The 22388-nt window shown below is 49.9% G+C and overlaps 1 protein-coding gene across 9 annotated transcripts in view; it reads right to left on the bottom strand.

Annotated features, from left to right (window-relative positions):
* The window catches only part of NCAM1 (neural cell adhesion molecule 1), a 320188-nt gene that overhangs the window by 5714 nt on the left and 292086 nt on the right, over positions 1-22388 (bottom strand). For 4 of the 9 annotated variants that reach the window (XM_060160403.1, XM_060160411.1, XM_060160404.1 and 1 more), the window contains 4 exons: positions 15579-15703; positions 12043-12220; positions 2101-2308; positions 711-827 (listed from right to left, as the gene is read on the bottom strand). In XM_060160403.1, coding sequence (XP_060016386.1) covers positions 711-827; positions 2101-2308; positions 12043-12220; positions 15579-15703 — 628 coding nt within the window. Of the gene's footprint in view, positions 1-710; positions 828-2100; positions 2309-8700; positions 9444-12042; positions 12224-15578; positions 15704-22388 lie in introns of those variants that run through there. The other 5 variants (XM_060160407.1, XM_060160408.1, XM_060160410.1 and 2 more) reach the window with 2 other exon arrangements.

Below are 22388 nucleotides of genomic sequence, written 5' to 3'. Positions count from 1 at the left end.
CCTGGCGGCCCTTTCGGACCCCTGCCTGCATCTCGACTCAGGGAGAGGCCAGCTGGAGCTCAGCGTCCACCACCGCAGGCGTCATACCTAGGTCCCTGGGGAACTGGGCCCACCTGCCCCTGAGACGAAGAGGGCTCCCCGTGGTCCCTCAGGGCTGTGGGTGGTCCAGCCAGAGATTTTGTGCTTCCATTAAACTCCATTTCCTTCAAACCCACAGGACCCACGATACCCCCGTGGTCATTACCATCACAGCTGGATGTGGCTCTGACTGGGGGTCCCCAAGGCTTCCGAGACCAGGAGAACCAGGGAGTTTTTACCAGGGCCCCAGCTTCCCTCGCCCTTTTAGGAAGAAGGCAGAAAACCCTAGAGTTCTTGGAAATCCTAAACAGAATCTGCTAAGCTCAGCCTCTCTCAATGAAGTTTTGTCTCCTTAAGCCATTTCCAGAATGTGTGTGTGAGCTGGGCACAGCGTCTAGGGATCCCATGTATGCACGGAGCCTTTAAGGCACCCACAGCCACCCAGGTAGAATCAGGAATGCCTCCTTTCTAGGGAGAGAGTGGGGTCAGGCATTCCTGGCCCAGCACTCCAGAATTCTAGCCTGCCATGCTCGGCTGGGGAGCCGTGGGTGGGAAGCATGGAGCTGTGCGCAGGGAGATGTGGTGGCTGTGAGGCTGTGCCGAGGAGGTGGCAGCCCGCCCCGCCCACGTACTCGGGCTCCGTCAGCGGCGTGGTCTCGTTGGGCTCTGTGTGTTTCCCTCCGTCGTGGTTTGGGGTCCGTTCCTCCTCAGTTCGCACCTCCACGATGGGCTCCTTGGTCTCATCTTTCCTGTGGAGACAGCTCTGCTGGTTCCATCCCAGGGAGCTGGGGGATGCAGGGGGCTCCCAGGGAAGCCAGCTACGGCTCAGGCACCTGTGCCTCGCTCGAGGCTGGGGTGGGGGGGTGGGGGGATCCAGAACCAGAGTCAAGTGCGGCATCTCAGCCTCCGCTCTTGCTGGCCGTGTGACCTGCTCACTCATACCTCCGTTTCCTCACCTGGAGAATGGGGCAGATAACAGTCTCTACCTTGCCTAGACGTTACGAACATTAACTGAGATAATGGATATAAAGTGCTTAGCACAGTGCCTGGCACAGTCCAGTGCTCAAGTCGTCTATATTTGTATACACGTAAGTATGTACGCATATGTGTATATGTATACGTAAGTACGAACACGGATAAGTGTATGATGTATATATAAGTATATGTGTACGTATATGTAAGTATGTATACGTGTAAGTATACGATGTATGTATATGCATGTACATACATGTATAAGTATAGCTATACATATATGTAAGTATGTATACGTGTAAGTATATGATGTATGTATATACGTATAAGTATATGTAAGTACATACATGTATAAGTATAGCTATACGTATATGTGAGTAAAACATGTGTACATGTGTGTGTGCATGTACATACATGTATAAGTACATGACGTATGTGTGTGTATATACAGTGCCTGGCATGGGGTGGCGCTAACAACTGATTTCCTTGCTCTGTCCCTTCTCGCCTCGCTCCACCTCAGCCCCACCCAGTGACAGTCTGTGAAGGTTCCTGCTATTTGGCTCAGGATCTGTTTCTCCAGAGATGCTGGAGCACATCCTGCAGGAGGATGCTGGATCGTTCTCCAGGAGGACAGGTACTTTCATCTGCTTTGTTCACCGCTGTCCCCTAATGCCTGGGGATGGTGCCGTGCCTGTAACGGCTGCACCATAAATATTTGTTGAATGATGGATGCATGAACGGCAGCAAGGCAAGTGTGTCTCTCAAATGCTGACCCCTCCATGGTAGCTCCCCTCCAGGCTTAGCTCTGACAATTCCCCTCATTTTGACCTATGGAGGGATTTCAAACGTCTATGCGATTCTAGATGTGGGGTTGGGTCCAGCTGTCTGCTTTTTAAACGGGTACCCCTGAAGACCATGCTTTGAGAGACAGTTCGCTAATGCTCTGCTCCCCTCGGGGTTTCCAATGGGGAAGCTAAGGTGGCTCCCTCGCTGGGCCCCAGGCCGGGGCAGAGTGTAGCGCTCCGCAGCAGCGGGCGGGTCTGCACTCACGAGAAGGCGGCTTTGCCCTCCTCCATGTCCTTGCCCTTGGCTCCAGGCCCGGCTTTTCCGCACAGGTTGACGGCGATGCACATGAGCAGGCCACACTTGTTCAGGAAGTAGCAGGTGACATCCACAGCCACCAGCAGCAGGACGAAGGTGACGACGAGGATGCCCACGATGGCGCCCGTGCTCAGGCCTGAGGTGGGGCTGCCGTTGGCTTGTGGGGGAGGGAGAGAGGGATGGTGCTGGTTAGTACACTGAGATGCAGACCTGGACCTGCTGAGCAACAGCCCTGGGGGTGGGGTAGAGCCCACAGGACGGCTGTGGCATCTGTGTTCAGAGTGACACTTTCCCTGGGGCCTCTCTACCCCCAGGTGTTGAGACAACAGCGTCTCTTTCTTCAAGAGGGAGGGATGGCAGCCTCCTCTCATAGACCAGGGGACAAGGGCACAAGGCACCCACACGTCAGGAGGAGACTGGGCAATGTGTCTCCATCCCTGCTCTCAACCCACACTCAGTTGGTCTCCCTGTGAGCCCTGGGAGCTGCCAGGGACAGGGTCCCAGATGGGGCGACAGAGGGTTCCCAGGGCTTCCTTTGGGCTTGTGGGGACGTCAGACACATCAAGACGCCCCGTGCACCTGCGCGCTTCCTTCCCCCTCTTTAGGAGCCGCTCCAGAGGATCCCGACTTTGGACCATATCCTTCATGGCACCCGGGAGACGAATGAAGCCACTTACTCTGGAGATATGGGGGCCTCGCTCGGCCCAGAGGGCAAGGCGGAAGGTCTGGGAATACTCACCATCTGGGAGCCAGGCACGCTTGGATCAGATTTCAAGAAACCCAGCCGACTCACCCAGAGATGACCCACGCACGACAGGCTCACTCACACAGGACGCGTGCCTACCACAGACGGACACACATTCTCACCTTTGAGCAGCGCCCGGCATCCCCGCTCCAGCTGGACTCACTGGAATGACTCAAGCTCTGTGTCTTACTCCCTGGTGTCCATCTAGAATCCCCTGGGGGCCCTGGGCTATTGATGGTATCACAGAAGGACCCCAGGCTCGGCTCCATAGGGCCCCTTCGTGATTGGTGCTAGGTGCCTGCGGTGGACCCCTGCCCGCTTGGTGATTCCCACCAGCATCTGGGAGGCGGAAGGCTGTGCTGGGGGAAGCAAGGACCCATGCAGAGCTCTGTGGAAGCCAGTGTGGAAAACGTGACCCCAGGCTGAAAAGTGGGCACCCTGCTTCATTCTTCTTCTGGGGGGACAGGGTTCCAGAGGGGCAGCCCCATCGTACCACCAGACCTTGTCTGAAGCTTCCTGTGTCCTCCGGACCCACTTGGGTCACCCAGGCGTGTTGACTGGAGGCAGGAACTGTGGCCAACACAACCTGGGTCTCACAGGGCCTTTGCTGAATCTGGGCCAGGCCCAGGGGCCTCTGGCCACATCACGTGCCAAATAATGGAAAGAACAGGTAACCCAAGGTGACAGAGATGGGCCACACACTCTGTCTCCATGTGGTTTGTGCTCCTGGGAGGCCCTCTGTGTGTCCCAGGGGCCCTGCTCAGGCATGGCGGGGCTCCTTCAACTGCTGTCCTATTCTGATGGCCCTTATTTCTAACTTCAATTCAGTGTATAGGCACTGGCCAGCACATAAGAGACGACCACTCACAACCTAATTCCCGGCACCCAGGGCTCAGCTGGGCCTGCGCTGGAGGAACCTCCTAGGATCTTGAATATTTTTGCCTCCTTGGGACCTTGCTCTTGCTTCCCAGCCCCTCCTCAGGCTCCCCCACTGGTCCCTTTCAACCCACACTGAAGACACAGCCTGTTCCCCAGGAAGGCCCGAGTCTGGCAACGGGCTCCATGCTCAGAGGACCCAGCTCTGACCACTCTGTCTCCGGGCTTTGGCAGCAGGAAACTGGCCATGGGTCCCTGCGGTCAGCTAGAGCCGGTCTTCTCCCCAGTAGCACACCATCCACTCTGCTCCCCCGTGGCGCTCACACATCCACACACAAAAGCAAAGAAAGCCACGCAGGCCTTCTTGGTCAGAATACCAAAGCTGCTTCCCTGAACATGGAAGAAATACGGCCTTGGGCTTCCTCCCCATCCCACGACTCAGGGCTGGAGGCCACCTGACACCCATACCCAATAGTGTCTACTTCCTGCAGAAGGAGCCTAAGGTATTTTCGTGGGGAAAGAATGTCTGTATTTTTGGACTCAAAGGCACTAACACCATGTTCTGAGGTTTATACATAAATACGGTTTTAGGGAACTAGTCAGGTCTCTAAGGAAGAAAAACAAACCACCGCAAAGCTGCTCGGTGTGGGAGAAGCAGCCGTTATCCACCTGTGCTCTGGGCTCAGCAGATCCATCAGAGGGCTGCACTGCTCTGAAGGCCAAGGCCAACACCTCCAAGGGCCAGGAGGGCAACGAGACTGATATAAAACAGAAGGTAGGGCAATGGTCTTCTCTCACATTTGATATAAAATTCAAATTCTTTCCCTTGGTCTAAAAGGTGTTACACGTGCTGTGGACTCTCCCACTCCTCTGACCATCATAACTCAGGGCACTGAGCCCTGCCTCCAATCCCTGTGCTCTAGCCGGGAGCAGCTCCATTCTATCTGCTCACCACGCCCAGCCCGTTCCTGTCATAGTGCCTGGAACCCTCCAGCCCCGGCACCCTGTGGTGGCTCTTTGCTTTCTTGCAGGTTCAGCTCAAATGTCACCTTCTTGCAGAGGTTCCCCCCTCCCCTGCCCTGATCTCTTATCTACTCAGGCACCTCTACCCAGTACCTACCGCATTACCCTGTTTTATGCTCCTCTTACCACTATCTGTCATTTTCTGTTCATTGACATGCTTTTATCTGGCTGCCCCACCCTCTAGAATATCCTGGCAGGTACCCTGTCTCTTGTCTCCCCAGCATCTAGGACAACCCAACTTATAAGAAATGTTCAAAGAATATTTGTTGAACAAAGGAACAATGTTTAGCCTTGGAGATGAGAACACTGTCTCCAAATATTTAAAGGTGTGACATGAGAAGGAAGCAGTCTTATTCAGTGTCCCTAGTGGATGGCAACTATGGGGGTAGGAGGCAAACTTGAGCTCACATGAGACAGAACTAACACACAAGAGCTATTTAAGTGTGGCGTGAGCTGCCTTGGAAGAGCTCCCTGTTGCCAGCGGCATTCAAGAAGAGGCTGGAAAATCCCTTGGCCGGGATACCATAATGCTCTGGCTGAGGTTCCTGCACTGGGCAGAGCCTAGGCTAGAGGATGTCTTCAGGTCCTCTTCAACTCTAAGGGCCTGTCATTGCATGTTAGATGTCCTACAGTCCCCAGCACAGGGTACAGATTCCCTAATGTCCATGTCCTCCACAGTGTGTACCGAGCAGGACTTTTTCCTGCAGGACAATTGGTAGGTCCCATCTTTATTCATTGATTCTTATGATTTTATCTTTAGTTGAAAAATAAATACCTTTCAGCATAATGTTTCTCCACCTGCAGCAGAATTCCTGGGGTGCTTTGTTAAGAATTCAGATTCTGGGGTTCCCCCATTCTACCAAGTCAGAATCTCTGGGGCTGAGGCTCAGGATTTGATGGAGCTCCCCAGCGATTCTCATGCACCCCAGACTTTGAGGACCACTGTTTCTAAGTTTTCTGCCTGCATTACAATGAATAACAGCTGTTCCTATGACTCCCCACCCAAGGATGAGCTGTGCAGTCTTACCTGGTGGCCCTGACCTAACTGATGTACTTGATGGATGGAGAGAAAAAAGACTTATCCCCAAGGGACCACCCAGTTCACCATTAAGAGTCTAGACTTCCAGAGGAAGTGAGGTACCCCTCAAGCTGGAGAAAGGATGTGTGGAGATTTACAAAAAACTGTAAATAAAGGAAACACAGAATGCAAATGAAAGGGTACCCGAGTCAAGCCAACATTCATTACCTCTTGGTGGCTGCGACAGAATTGTTTAGTCCAGGAAACTAGAACAAAGGTTATCTCCTGCATCCTGCTTAACATTTGACAAAAGGAAAAGTAAACAACTTTGGGGTCTATCTTTGCATGACCTTCCCCTGACCTCTCCTGGCTACCCCATCTGCACACCTGCATACATAGAGTGCTTCTTGGGAGCAGTTCCTCCACAACCTCTGGGCTTAGAGCTGCGCTGAACGGTAGGGCTATGAAGCTGGGGCTGCACATCCTCTGTGGTTCCTGGTCTGGGAGGTGTCGGCACTGAACACCTGGCTTGCCCAAGACTGAGACCTACAAGTGCCTATGCTCATAAATGCCTCAAAATGGGAAGACATCTCCCACCTTGCAGTTGAGGGGGCCCAAGTCACTGTGTCACGGGACATCAGTGCAAAAGTGCGCACTCCCGCCTCCGACTCTCGGAACAATTAAGCTGAGGTTCTGGTTCACTCGTCTGCTTGTTCCTTCCTGGAATCTGCTGAATAGACGGCTGGTCTTGGGGCTTTCAGGAGGCATCCAACTAAGTGTGATTATAGAGAGAATAGGGCTTGCCAATGAGACCTTTCTCTTAGATTCTCTCTGTCACCACGTCACTCTGTGAAGCCTCGGATATGAAGTCGTTAAGGGAGCCGTGCAATCGCGAGAACTTGCAACAGAGTTGTGGTTCCGGTGGCCCAGAGTGTGCCCCTGACCCCAAGGTGACCACCTTCTGGCTCCGCAAAGGCACTTTCCCCTCGCCCTGTCTGCTGGGGGAAGTCCAAGGAGGCGGTGACCCACAGCAGCTCTTAGGAGAGCTGAGAAAACTGCATCGCTCCTCATGAGGAAGGGAAAGTGATTCCTTTGACTAGAACTCCACTCAGCAAGCTACGAGCTTGGGGTCCAATTTAAAGGGCTCTCTGGGGCAATCAAAGTAATCCAGGTACCTGTGAGGTGGAGGCAAAGGGATTTTGGCACTTTGTAGGATACACAACTATCAAATAAAATCCAAACACGCTGGTGAGTTCACATGAACTGTTATTTCCTTTAATAATGCAAAGGTGTAAACTTCATCAAGGCCTCGCTGATTATCTACACAACAATGTTAGCATTCTTATTAGTAGAAAAACGTGATCCAAACCTGCCATATAAATATTGCAAAACACGAGCAGAGAAGCCCTGTGGCGCGTTGAGATCGGGCAGCACTGAGACAGGGTGCGGGGGCAGGGCGGCTGAGCGGGGCAGCGAGCGTTCCCTCCTTCAGGGCCTGTCTCAGGGGCTCCCGGCGGGGCTGAGGGCTGCAGCCACCATGAGGGTGGCTCAGTGTCCGGTGGGGGCGGGCGTGCCTGAATGCTGTCTCCCGAAAGGGCGTCCCTTACAAACCACGGGCCTATCCGAATGGGGCCAATGCAATGACCCCAACGTTGCTTCAGCTGAGGCCTGCCTGGCCCAGAATGAGCTGAGGGGACAGGGTCATGGATGTCAGGCCTCCCCACACTTTGGGCCAGATCTTCAGAAACACAGACATAGGCCCTTGCCTATGGGACTGGGACCAGGGTGGGGCAGACCTCTGAGATGGGCCCTCCTGGGTGAATATGCAACTTCTGCCGAAGATGATACCAAGAGCCTGCCGGGAGTCAGGGGACAGTGATGGGTGACCTGCGTGAGGACCATGTCTCCCTCCTTTGCCTTCCTAATGGCCCTGGGATTCTACGCCGGGCCCGGAGGCACCATGGGCCTCTCCTTGATACTCTGCCTTGTGCCTAAGAACCGTGTTTGCTCCCGCTGCCATGGTGGGACGGGAGATCGGGGAGCCCGGGGGAGAGGTTCACGGCAGGGCTGGAGGCCAACGGGGCCAGGGCGAGAGGCGCTGCCTGGCTGAGCCGTTGGGTGGCCTGTGGCCGCCGGTGTGTGTACCTGACCCTCTAAACTACCAGCGCTGGGGACACGGGCCTGTGCCCACTGCCACGGGCAGCTCTGCCCCGCAGACCACAGGATCATTTGGATTCCCAAAGAGAAAGGCTAGTCGTTGAACATTAAAAAATGACAACAGAACCGAAAAGTAAAGAAACCAAAATGAACAAAAATCAGACTTCTGTGGAGATGCTCAGAGATGAGATATGTGGAATGATATGTGACCACAACGGAGGGGGGAGTTTTTATTCAGGAGAAGGGACCCCTGAGCTCAGACACGGACGCCACTGAGCAGGATTCACTCGAGTCTCTACGGGGAACTTTAACAAACACACCTCACCTCCTCTCCTGGGCATGGCGGGGGCTACCCCCAACAGCAGAGGGGCAGCTGGCTTCCACCAGAATTTTCAAAATGTCATTGAAACCACTGACCGACAGGGGGTCGGGGCACTCGGGCAGTATGACAGGCTGGCTGGGTTCCAATTTATGGGCACTCTGGGCTGGCCCTGCCTCGCGCTCTACTGAGCATGTGTGGGGAGGGGGCGCGACTCGCGCCAGGCTCACAGTGGATGCTTCCAACCTGGGGAACTGATGCTTATGCGATAATGTGGGTCACAGTTGGGTCACACCCGCCAAGACACGAGGTCTGTGGCTGGCTTGTAGCCATGCAGCAGGTATCACCCTGACTGGGAGACACGCACCTTCCAGAGCCCATAGGTGCTGGGCACGTCCTAGGTTGGCTGGTTATACTACCAGGACCAAAGCGCCTCCCAGGATCAGCCCCAAGAAAATACTCAACAAATCCGAGTTCTTCCGCTGCATGGGCAACAGGGCGACTTACTTTGCCCATCATGCCAGCAAAATGCTCCGGTGAATCGCAGCGGGCTTACCAGGGGCACTTAAATGCAAGCGAAGCCAACTACTTATTGAAGGGCAGCAGAGGAGCACAGGGTTACAATGGGGACACGGGGTGATTTTAACAATCTGATGCAAGCTTTAGAGAGTACTTAGAAATCCTTCTCTGCTACAACATTTTCAGGTAAGAACCAGAAATGCAACCAGTAGCAGATGTGCAGAAGCTTTTCTGTAAACCTAATGTAATGGTTTTTTGTTGTTGTTCTTTTAATATATATATATATAGAGAGAGAGGGTGTAAAGAGAAGAGCTCCCAAACATTTTTATACTGCTATGAAAAGGGGGGCAAACTCCTTATGAAGTGGCACAAAAGTATCTGTGAAGGGTAATAAGTGTGGAGGTCCAGCTTTTTCCAATTGCCAAACCTTCCTCTTGCACAGACAGCTTGGTGGTGTGGCCATGGCAGTCCTGACAGATCCTTCCAAAGGGGGCACTGATCATTCTCATAGGAACCGGGCTCTTAGGCAAATTTAGTTTTTTGGCATTCAAGTTCCTAACAGAGCAAGAGAAGAGTCACTGCAGAGAAAAGCAATGAGACAAAGGTAGAGGACGTGGTGGAGCCTCCCAAGGTCGCTGCAGGTGCCAAGCAATGGGTCCCCAGAGAGAATGTGGTTGTTTAAAAACAAATGTGGCAGTGGGGATGTCCCAGTGACGTCCAAGGTGATATGTGTGACGACAGACACAGGAAAGGGAGGGGGAAGGAGGAAAGAGAAGGAAGAGACAGAAACAGAGAAAAAAAATAGATAAAAAGAAAAAAAAATAGGTCAAATATAGAAAATGCAAGAATCAAAGGTTAATTCAACTTTGTAAATTAAACTGACAAAGGTTAGAGAAGAGTTCAGTGCCATATTATCACCATAAGGCCAGTTCCTAAGCTCAGCAAGGCCAGAAGCAGCACAGCGGGGTGAATTCAGGGATTAGGGGTCAGCGAGCAAATGAAATTAAAGTGAGAGAACAGAAGCCTCCACAGGCAAATACAAGAGTCTGATTAGGAAAGTGTTACCTTTGATCAGGGGAGGTCTCTAAGGTGCAGTCAGGAGTCTCCCCACAGCCTTCTATAGCCTCTAGAGCTTTTTACACGTTGGGGTAGAGATGCATCTGATCACTGCAGTATGTGCAGCAAACTGTATGCAAGGATGGGGGCCACCTTTTCGGCAATAAATCGGACTCTTCTTCCTATTGTACCATCCCCCCACCCACTCTTTTAGCGCTCTTAAAGAGAATCTAGTTCTGCACCTCTCACCTCCACCACCCACGGACCAGAGAATTCCACCGTGAACGTACATCTCGTAATTCAGAGGTTTTATTCGTAGGTCCCAGAGACGTCCAACCAAGCAACCTCCTTCTAAAACCTATGCAGTAGAGCCCGAAGCCCTCTTGGGGAGGTGAGTAGCCCCTCCAGCCCTCCCCTGTAACTGGGAGCCTGGGAGATTAGCCAGAAGGACTCTGACAACCCCAGTGGGCAGGACTCGGGGGACTGGTCTTCCCAGAATTTCTGTATCTGACACCCAGTGGCCCCAACTTCTCCAAGCTCAGAAGCTGATGCCGCCGGCAGTACCCAGCCTGGGAACGCAGCATGTCGGAATCACCACCTACGAGGTCTTACCCGGGGAAGCAGATGCCCATAGAAATCTGTCTCACTGCAAAGGAATCCCTCAAGGCTTCTCACTCCCCCATCTCCTAAGTGCCCCATAAAAGCCGAGCAGATCTGAACACTCCCACCAGACTGTCAATTCCAGGGAAAAACTGACCCAAGAATGCAGAGAAAGAAGGGGCAGAGAATAGAAAGGGACACCTCTATTTGGACAGCCTACGAAGCAGTGAGGAGAACATCGTTTACAGTCACAACCAGATACCTTGGCTTCATCACTGACCACATGACCAGTGCCTGCAGAGAGACACCCACCCTAGCCTATGCTAAGGGGCCTCCCTGTCAGTGCAGAGGGGAGGACCATGGACACCTCTCATCTATGGCCGCCAACTCCCTGGGGGCCCACACACACATCCATCAGATACACACACTCATGTGCAACCAACCATTGGGAAGCACACACTGATCTTACTTTGCTGCTGCTCGACCAACGCACTTCCACACACACAGCCCTGTGTCACAGTAGCCCATGTCCTTTCTGGCCTCTCTCCCTCTGGAAACAGCAATCGTGATCACTGAGCTGAGAGCTGGGGGCAAGCACTCTAGACAGGACAGGCATAATGGAGGCCAGACGAAGGCCACCGGGAGGTGGGAGCATCTTCCTACCATACTTGGACACTGCAGAGCATTTACGGGGACCCCTCCACTGCATAATATGCAGCTGCATATTCTATGCCCACCTCTCCTGCCTGTGGTTGGCATACGGCTGCTCTGGAAAAGCAGAGAGGGGCGATGAAGATCTCTTTCTGCTCCGAGGAATTAGGTCATTGAGGAGACTGGCCATCAGAAGCGAGGCAGCTGGGCCAGAAAGCAGAACTCTCACTTTATTCCCACACTTGAGCTGGTCCTGGATCCCTAGAGACAGATCTGCATCTCCTGGGAGAGCTGCTCCCATCCCAGCCTCTAGCAGACTGGACCGCCTTTCATGGATGGGGGTTTCCAGCGTCTACTTTCTCCACTTGTTCTGTTTCAAGTGGCTCGGTTTAATCTTTGTTTCCATTGAGAGGCCCTTGGCAGGGAGGATTTTTAACTAACTAACTGGGCACCATATGTCCCTTCTCTTGGGGTTCCCACAGAGAAGAGATTTGGACCACAGCTGTGCAGGTAAGCAAGCATCAGAGAGAAAGTGCTTCAAAACAGTTACGTGGTCCTTGTGTGAAATGGTAGATAGCAGATAAGGTCTCGAAAAAGGATCCTTCCTCAACCAGCATCCAAAGCTTGGCTGGAGCTGGGGTCTCTCCCATCTGAGGGGTCCCACGGACTGGCTTATCGTCAGTCCTCCAAGGCTGAATGACACAGGACCCTCACTCAGGAGGCCTGGCCAAGCCTTCCTGGGGGTCCAGGCCATCTCAACCTACTGCACAGCTAGGTACAAAGCAAAACTAAGCTTTGCATGGGCAACCGATCATGAGGATGGCTGTAAGCAAGCGAGTTGTCAGGGGCTGTTCAGGCACATTAGGAGGTGCGGCACTTGTGCGTTAATCCAAAGCGGGAAACTCACAGAAAGCAAAGCCGTCATACCTGGGATGGCTGTGGGCTGGGCCGAGGTCCTGAACACAAAGTGAGCTGCTTTGGACTTTCCCTGCTGGTTCTCAGCCACCACATAGACCTCGTACTCGGCATTCCAGTCCAGGGACTTGAGCATGACGTGGTCACTGCCAGATGGGAGCCTGATCTCTGGTTTCCATTCGGAGGAGAGCTTCTGGGAGAAACCGGCAAGGAAGATACAAGACACCAGAAAGCTTTAGGTGAAATACCTGCTAAGACCAGCTAACAGGAGGAACATAAGGGAGTCAGAAATAAAAACCAAAGATAGGACATGGTCTTTACTCTTAACCAGCCTGAAAAACCCAAAGCTAAATGATCATGCAGGTCAGGAGGTCAACGTCGCCTGCCTGCAAATACAAACAGCGGCAGACCGCCAGTGTGGCATGGGGCCGACCCTTCAATGTCCCGTGCACCACCCTGAGAGCGTGCAGGGACCCAAGCTACACTCCGGAATGCTGGCCCGTGGCCTAAGGATGACCTAGAAGAGTAATCCAACAACTGTGTTTCTTGGCCTGTTTCAGAATGTTGGTCACACTCAGGTGTGTGACTCACCTCCCTGACATGGGAACACTGCACAGGTTCCACTTTTATTAAAAATGAAAACTATCATTCATGGAGCACCCACTACGTGCCAGGCATTGGACTAAAGGCTTTCTGCACATTTTCTCACTGCATCCCTACAACAAGCCTGCCAGTGCTTCTGCCTGGCCCTTACTAACGCTGATGACGGGGAAGGGAGGGAGAGGTCAGGTGACTTCCCCAAGCCACATGGGCAGTCGAGCTGTGGCCAAGAGCCTCTGGGCCCAAAGCCTTTCGTAGAAGGGAGCTCAACACACATCTACTGCACTGAACTGGATCGTCCTATTGCATGCAGTGTGACCTGCTCTCTGAGACTGGAGCTGGAGGTGTCACAGGTGTGAATTCTTCTGTCAGGTCCAAGGCTGAGGTGCCCAGAGTGCCTACAAGGTACACTCAGCTCAGCAGAGCACTGCCCAGGGCATAATTTCAGGCACGAAGCTGGAGTTATAGGTGCCCCACTTTTCTCAAATGTTCTTTCCAGTTCTATCCTACACGTTTGCCAGTGAGTTTGTTCTGGGTGGGAGCTGTCGACGCATGTCTGCTGGATGATGGGCTGCTCCCCGGAAGAGCAGAACATGCTAGCAGTGTCACCTGGAAGGTGGTCTAGCCCATGGCTGAGGCTTCAGGAAGAGTTACATTATAGGAAAGCCAGCCGTCTTCCCAGAAAAATGCTTTGTACCAGCCAAAGGGATACCTTTAGGAATGGGATAGCACCCGTGTCATGGCCATGACCAGTGTGGGGAAATGCTGGAAGCGGGTGCTTATGTCCTCAGAGTCTAACTGGAAGCCAGGCTGTGGCTCTAAGTTGGCTCCCGAGCGTGTCAGCATGTGCCCCATTTTAATTTAAAATGAAGAAATTCAGCTGTTTTTGTCCTCTTTCTCTGAAAGGCTTCTTTCCTTGGCAAACATCATACAGAAGAGAGAGCCAGAATATAAAGCAAACATTACATTACGTAATACATATTAATAACGTATAATAATAGTAATGTTCAGCACATGTTAGGATTTGAGGTGGAAGGGAGAGGACAGTTACGGTTGTCGAAGTCTAACATATCGCAGTGCTTTGCCCCAGTTGTCTCTTCAAGGCAGGCCTGCCTGGCACAGCTGGGACGGCTCTTCTGGAACACTGACACCTGATGTGGCCTCATAAGGGAGATATTTCCAGCCCCAGCCTGCATCATAGCAGTGATTATCACAGTTACCACGTACAGAGTTTTCCAAGTGTCAGGCACATTTCAGGTTCTTTGCTTACGTTATAACTAATCTTTACAGCAGCTTGATAAGCTCTCTCCATTTTATTGATGGAGAAATGGAGATTATAGAAGACTGGGTGACCTATTCAGGTCCCATGCCTCTAAATGGTAAAGCTGGAATCGGGTCCCATGTCTGTTGGGCCACATCAGCATAACAACACATAATAACATCCTCCCCCCACACTGCCCACTTCCAGTGGGCTCCATGGGACCACCTGCCCAGTCCCTGAATCCTACTCCACAGCAAGGAAACCACAGGGACCTCTCAGATGGTGGTGCCTCTGGGCTGGGCCTTAGGAAAGTCAACTGAGGCTCCTCCTCCAACAACAGGCTCGTGCCTGACTTCACAGTTAAGGAGGAGAGGGCTGAGTGGACTGACAGGCTGCCCAGCGGCTGAGACGTGTGCCCGGGAGGGCTCTGTGCTGCGCGGACTCTCTGCAAACATAACCGGCTTAGGGCTCCCATGGTACTTCAAGCAGGGCTGATCAAAAGGCAGATAGGGAGTAGGTCAGACTTCCCGGGAAAAGCCTATTTTGGGGGCTATCTGAAGAAAGAAAACTCCTCTCAAGTTCATTATTTTCTACGGGCAAGAAATCCTAGCAAGAGGCTATTTCCAATGCTCAGATGCTGCCTCTAAACCTCTCAGCAATTGGCTGTGGAAGGCAATGGCCAAGGGTCATTCTAAAACCAGAAAAAACCAAAAAGCCACAATGGGGTGATTTTCAGTTTGGGGGTCGGGGATGAAAGGTGGACTGTCAGAAATCTTAGATGGGTGGTGGGCAAACCCAGAAGAAAAGGCTTATGGCCAGGCTCACTGGTAGCCGGACAGCAGGGTGACAACAGCTCAGGTGGGCTGCACGAGCACTGGGGGTGGGGTGAGGGAAGGAGCTGGTTTAGGACCTGAGGCAGCCCAGGCCGGGGGCTAAGGACCCCGTCTCTTCAGGCACACAGACCTGGATTCAAACCCTGGCTTCCTGGCTGTATGAGTCATGCGGTCACTGACTGCATAAGCCTCACTTACTTCCTCTGTAAAGTGGGGATAATCCTTAAGACCAACTTTGTAGGGTTCTTGGGGAGAAGAAAATGCATGCGATCATGGGCCTGCACGCCTGGCCTATGATACACGCTTTATCCAAGTGTGATTATCAGATATCAGTATGTTATTTGCAAAAAGTACTGGGTGATGGCAAGATAACTTCGTAGAAAAATTTAGGAAGCAGAAAAATCAATCATGGTATGGATTTGTCATCACCAAAATCATTTTAGAGGTTTTTAAAATGGTCTCAGTGTGTTTATCCATGCTATATGTAGCACAGAGGACCATATTCAATATCCTATGATAAACCATAATGGAAAAGAGTATTAGAAAAAGAATGTGTATATATGTATAATGGAGTCACTTTGCTGTACAGAAGTAATTAACACAACGCTGTAAAATCAACTGCATTTCAATTCAAAAATATAAAATAGGGGACTGAAAAAAAGAATGGTCTCAGCGTAGACATGACCTAAAGGCTGCAAGTCAATCTTGGAATGTAAAACCCTAACCCGGACCCAGGAGCCACCTGCCAGGCACAGAGGCCGCCCCCGCCCCCCTGGGCTTTGCACGCTGCTGTGCCAAGAAGGCAGGTGTCAGGGTTGCGGGGTGGTGTGACGCCCGGGAAGGAGGCCACTCACCGCTCGGTACTTGACCAGGTAGTGTCGGATCGGGGAGCCGCCGTCATCCTGCTTGATCAGGTTCACCTTAATAGAGTTTCCATCCTCTCCCATCTGCCCTTCGAGCTTAGGTGCACTGGGTTCCCCTGAAACAGCCACGTAATTCGCATGACATTTTCATCCACAAAATGAAAATCCAATCCAACAGAATGGGAGGTAGTGATGGGCTGGGGCTGGCCTCTTGCTTTGTCAGCAATTCAAATGGTTAAAAAGCAATACATATAAAACTCTGAATTCCAGTTGGTTGCCTCAGACTTAGCCCAAAGTGAGAATGCCTTTTGGGAATGTTCTGGGAAACCATCCTCCCTACTAGCATAGTTCTTTTACTATTTTAGAGAGAAGTGGGTTTTTTGTTGTTGTTTTAGTTTTTTTTCTGTCACGTGCCTGTATTTTCTTTTAGCTGCTCTTACAACTACAGATTTAACTTTTATGAACCTGGTACATAAATATGGGAAAATGTAAGCATTTAAGGAGAAAACTTACACCCATCAAATAATTTTTCAGAACAGCCCATTTTTTTCCCCCTGGATATATGATTCATCCCAGCGGTCTAATCCCTAACTGGGGTGGAATGATGCTGCATTCTTGTGACCATCTTTGTATGAATTAAATTTTATTACTTTATTACTTTATTACTTAAAAAAAATAACGAGTTTCCAGTTGTGATTAAGTAAAGCACGAGTTGCTGCAGGCAAGTTTCTTGTAAGTATCCGGCATTTGCTGCTCAACAGCCTGAGTGATAATCCTTGGTACCTTGTATTAATGGAACGATCATTAAAGTCTTTTTATTTGTGAGAAGAGAGAGAGGGAAATATGTCTTTAGCATTTCTCAGCAGAAAAAAGTCAACGTTTCTCTTTTCCTTGCAGTAGAACTCTGAATCCAAGGTCGAGAAGAAAGATGAGCTTGTATGTGACAAACTACCAGGGCTGGGATGGTTCTTCAGGAAGAGGGCGATTGACTTTAAGAGAAACTATTGCATTAGTATATGTTGAAAGCAATGAGATGAGAGAATGTCTGTTATAAAGAGTTAAAATGAAGATTTACAACACTTGGGAACCCTGTACTTCCTGTGGAAAGCATCTCTGTATCTATTTCATGACCTCAGACAGAAAATGTGGAGAGCCTATAAAAGAGTTACCTTCTGGGTGGGTGGTCCTCACTTGTTCTCTGGAAGACAGAATCACAGACATGGGATAGGAGAGCCAGGGGAGGCTTGTCACCAGGCTTTGGGCCTCATCACCCACAGTGCACCTTTGGTAATTTAATGAGAAGGCTGCTGGTAAGGTCAGTCCAGCCCACTGTCCTCACTCAGCTACTCTGAGAACCTACAGTGGCGGAGTGTCCTACTTTTCCCTTTGAGACAAGGAGGAACCAGAGACAAAGCTAACGAGAGCCCTGCTACTCGGCCTGGGTCGGCAGCACGCACACCACCCGGAAGCTCAATTAACAGGATCGCGAGGCGATCTTGCTGCACGTGTGCCAGTCATGGGGACACATAAAAGCAACAACAGGGAGGCTGTGTAATCTTAACGTCTGAGGGATAAAGTATTTAGGAAAATTTGTGCTTAGTATTTGTTTTCTTCAATCAGTAATTAAGGAAAAAGAAAAAGAAAAACAAAAAGATAAAAGGGCTTCAGGCGAAGACCTGTCCTGCTTTTATGCCACTATCTAGCCACCAGCACCAACTATTCAGTGGAAAGTACTTAGAGATTTGGTTTAGATAATGTCAAGGTGCGTACGCTTCTCAAATTCTTTTGGACCCTTCTAAGTCTTAGATAATATTTCAATTATGTCTTATACCATTAGAGATATCCAGTGCCAAAAAGAAATTCAAAGTGGAGTATATTTTAGAGTAGGGAAGGAGGTCTGTGTAGATTCAACGATGCTGAACAATGGAATAGGAGATGCAGTAGAACTTTACAAATTCTACTCTCTTGCTCAGTTAGAGTGACCACCTCGTCCTGGTTAGCCTGTGACTTTCCAGGCATTAGCACTGCAAGTCCTTTACCATGGACAAACCCTTAGTCCCAGGTGAAACAGGATGTTGGTGACCCTGGACTGAATGAAGACTTACATTAATCATTATAACTTTCTGTATTCAGAATTGCAACACTGACTCTGGGATTAATGGTCTCTTTGCCTTCAGAAGGAGGGAAGGAGGTGGCATCAGCGGTCCTTCCAACACGCCCACCGAGCAAGGACCTAGTCCTTCCCCTGAGGCCTCCTAGGAAGGGAAATAGAGATTATTCCCCTGGGGCTGCTCTGTCTGTACCTTCCTTACGATTTGAGCTGTATGGCTCTCCAGAGCTGAATCAATACCGCAAAACGTTGAACCCTGCTTTGGGGGGAGTGTCTGCTTAGAAGAGGGGCTTTCTCCAATGTTGTGAAGCTCCCTTTAGAACTGAATGCTAAGGATGCCACAGTGGAGCTCAGGGGGTCTAGTGCCTTGGCTAGGTCACTGCCTCAGTCTCCACATTTGCAAAATACCAGACGCTCCCGAGGGCGCCTCCTCACTCTGATATCACCGTGACACTGTGACAGTCACTGTGCTAGGGTGAGCTATCGAGAACACCTTGGCTATTTTCATGATGCTGTAAAACACAGAACCCCAAATCTAGGATGTTCAGTCAATTTTAGGGAGATGCACCGCAAGATCAACAATTCCATATCACTTAGGCACAGAGATGCCCATTTTTTCTACAATTTTAAAAAAGTTATCTCCCAAAATTCCTGTCTTTGAAAAGAAGACCCCAAGAGTCTTCAAAGACATATGAAGAAAAATCTAGCCAAGGAATCCCTGCAAAAACCAAGAGCCCCGATGAAGGTGCTGTCCTATTTTTGGATTTGTTTCAGAAAAAATATAGCGGGAATCACAGAGCAACCACTAAAAATTATACCACAGTTAGAACGTAGTTCTAACATTTATAAAAGTTAGAACACTATAATTTGCCACCATTTTAGCTGAGTGACTACCACGTAACTCTGATGTGTATTGCTTTCTCATAGAATTTAGAGTATTTTATATCATATCATTTAGAGTGCTTTAAAGATAATTTATTCATCAAATGCACATTCAGTACATACTAAGTACCGGGTAGTCCATTAGGCTTTCGAGTTTCAAAGGTGATTAAGACAAGTTTTTGTTTGCCAAATGAAAAAACTTATTCAATTATTATTCAATTCTTTGCATGGTGGGGCCCTTGTACAGAAATCTAACCCTTCCTATGACAGTATTTCCAAAGGATGGTCCTATTCAACTAATATCATAGAGATCTGGACCAACATTATGGCCATGCAACTTGTTCTAAGGACATACAGATGTGGAAAGAGCAATATTGGTTTAATCAATTGTCTTACTCATCTTCAAATGTTTATTGGCAGCGAATTTTTTTTAAAGATTAGAAATGGGGTTAAAGAAACGATTTCCTAAGCTCTCTGCAAAAAGAATGTTCCAGCCATGCCTGAGGAGGGAGGGGGCTGACACCAAAGAAATGGGCCCGGCATTCAGGAGGCTTGGTGCTTTCTTGAGCACATTAAGAGAGGAAATTATTTAGAGGGTCCCAGCGTACACTCTGTTCTGAGATGGCTGCTCTGATTGAAATCATTATGGGTAATTTCAGCAAAACCAATATTGTAATTATTTGTAAATGCTGGCTTGCAATTCAGCAGCAATCGGCAGGTGGCGCCAAGAAAACCCCTGGGGTTAATTATACCCTCCGAGTTTAGCTTCAGCCATGAGTCAAATTTATTTCCCTAAATATTTTATGTAAAGACTAAAACAGTGGTATTCGTAAAAATAAACCTTGTCAATAACAAATATGAAAGAGCAGGCAATTCTGGTATTTTCTAGAAGAATGTAAATCGTGTATGCAAGAAAAAAAAAAGAATGTTCCAGAGAGACCGCATACAGTCAAAAATATTACTGGCAGGTCCTAGAAATTCCCCTTAGAAACCGTAATTGAAATGTGTATTTCTGGCCATGTAGATTGCAGGTTCTTCTTTGTAATTATGGTGCTACTGGCCCTAAAATCAGAGTCAGCTTCATGTCTTTCTCCTCGTCAGCAGAAGCCCTGGGATCAGAAGACTACTGCTGGATATCTGAATTCCACACAAAAAATTCTAGCAAACCCAGGGCCTTTGAACAGCAACTATGAATTCTGGAAGGAAAACAATATTCTACTTCTCACTCAAAAAGCCCAAGGACCAAGAGTTGTATGTTCTGAATGAAATGCTGAGGGGCCAATAGGCTGAGACAGGCTGGACCTGGGTTCTGTCTTCACCCACTTTGTTTTCTCTCCCATCAGGACCCACACAGGGTTTGATGCATCTGAGAAGAACCCAATGATGGTCGTAGGGCCTGCATTAGAATCTTTTACTACCAAAAAGGATTGTCTGGCATTAAAAATACTGTTCGTTCTGTTTCTCCTAATGCCTGTTCCCCTTAATGATTATTTCTTATAAGCAATTTGAAACTGTTTTAAAAAGTCCAAAATGTATGATTAAGCTGTTCTGATATGACGCTTGTTTGATGTTTCCAATTCAAGAGCATTTAAAATTACATCAAGAAGTTCGAAGTTTGATTGGTCCTTATGGGATCAGCAAATTACCAAAGGGAATCAGGACTTAGTTTTAGACCACCAACTCTCCTTCCTCAGACCAACCTCTTAGCCCTAATGTCAAACAGACGAATGTGATCTATGCCACATGCACTCCTGGACCCTCAACATCTCCCTGACGCCGCTTTGGCAGCCTACCTGGCTATTCTAGACTAAGGTGGTTTTCCAATACTCCCGAAGAGCAGCCCGCAGTGCTTGGACTGACATCCATTCGTCCTGAGCATCGCTCCCCCAAATCAGGCCCCTGGAGTAAAGCGTTCTTTTTCTCCTGAGCGCTTGTGTCTTAATTGTTAAGGATTTGCTGTGCTAGCATGACCTGACTCTTTGCCGTCCTAGTCCCTGGCTCTGGGGAGTGCTGGGGTACAGAACGAGCGGGTATGGGCGTGGCCATGTTCCCCACTTCTACAGAGAAAGGATGCTTGGCTCTCTGCGGCCAGGCTCATGGAGGCATCCAGTCCACAAATCTTCCCAGCACGAGTTTTCTTGGGAATTGTGAATGGGAGTGTGTGCTGGGCGGGGGGGTGGGGTGGGGGGTGGGGGGGGGGGTGGGAGGGGTGGGGGGGAGGCCTGGCAGCACCGAGGATGAATTAAACAGCAACAAATGAACTCTGACAGACCGAACCACAAAAGTACCAATTCCCTTCTCGTGGGTGTCATGAAAACACCAACAGATTCATTGATCAATTATCTTTGTTTCATCATCCTAAAAAGAAAAGATGGCCACAAAGGTATGGCTCGTGGTATGGGGGCTGATGCAGGCTGAGGAAGTTAAGACAGAAATAACCGCCGTCACCAACAATGAACTTGGCTCCTGCCTCCGAGGTCACAAGGTGGGTGCGTGAACATCTCCAACACTATTTCATGGACGTGAGGTTCGTTATTAAGAAGTACGAGGCTCCTGGGAGGTTTTAGCCCTCACACTGGTAAACCCTAGGGAAACGGGCACTTGCTGAACCCCGCGGTTCCTGCCCACAGGATCCGGGCTGATATACATCACTGCCTTGGTCCCTTCATGCTAGCTTTCTACCCTGGTAACCACCAGTGCTGGGAATCCTTAGGAATAAAGGCAATTAGAGCAGAACCCCTGGTGAAAAGTCTATGTCGACCTGCCAAAGACCGTGGCAATCCAGACACACAGCTGTAAAAAATAAAGGAGGGGGCAGTGGAAGGGAGGGTTAGTGATGTTTTCGATCTAAGAAGGAAGAGTGGGTGTTAAAGAGTTTAGTTCATCAGAATCAGCATTTCCTAGTACAAGTCAGTGTGAGTAGCTAAAGAAAAAAAGATCATTATAAATGGGTGGGGAGGGATCCATGCTCAGACATGCAGCACACGAACAGGGGGGTGCAGGGGGCGTCTCATCACATACATGCTGGTGGGAAGGGAGTCCCATTTATGCAGAGTCCTCGGTAGCTGATGGAGGCATGGAGGAAGCGGGACCCACTGTTGTGTGATGTCATGATACCAGAAATAAACTTTGGCATCAGGGGCTCAAATTTACACTTCCAACAAACCCATGCCTGTGCCCTTGGGCCAGGTGTCTGAGCTTCCCTGCCATGGACCCCTCCCTGCAGAGCTCTGTGGGCTCAGAGGCCAAGTGGCCCTGGGCTGTTCTCAATGCCTGTGTTCATCTTCCTTCTTCTGGATGGATACAGAAGGTGCACGGACACCTGCCATACGTTAATCACATCGTAGGCAATTTTGCAGGGGGGGAGCGGAGGGTAGTGGACACTGGATTTAATCTATTGTGGGCATACAACCAACCCACTGTTCACTTAAACCCTCTTCATTAGGCTTAACTCACCTGAAACCCTTACTAATGCCCAGAGGAACCATCCCTAACTAATATTTTTCTCCTCTGTAAATCTTATTTGTTCCAGCCTCTCCACTCCCTTCAAGTTTATTATTAAAGGCCATTTTCTGCCGCTTGTTGCTCATCTGAGTAACCGTCCTCTGCCTGCCCCCTTGCAAATGGCAGGAGAGGGGCGGTTTGATGAGGGGGTGATCACGCTTCGGAATTCCACAGGCTCCTGAGGTGATATTTTAGTACTGGCCAAATTTTCTACTGACAGCCAAGACCACTGCTAAGGTGTGTTTCTAGGGCAACTGTGGGAAACACCTTCAAACACTTCTAGCCTTGCTCAAAATGTCTGCAAG

The sequence above is a fragment of the Lagenorhynchus albirostris genome, chromosome 9, assembly GCF_949774975.1.
Source record: "Lagenorhynchus albirostris chromosome 9, mLagAlb1.1, whole genome shotgun sequence".
Classification (NCBI taxonomy): Eukaryota; Metazoa; Chordata; class Mammalia; order Artiodactyla; family Delphinidae; genus Lagenorhynchus; species Lagenorhynchus albirostris.
Note: the sequence above shows the minus strand (reverse complement) of the source record. Positions and strands in the feature narration are given on the sequence as shown.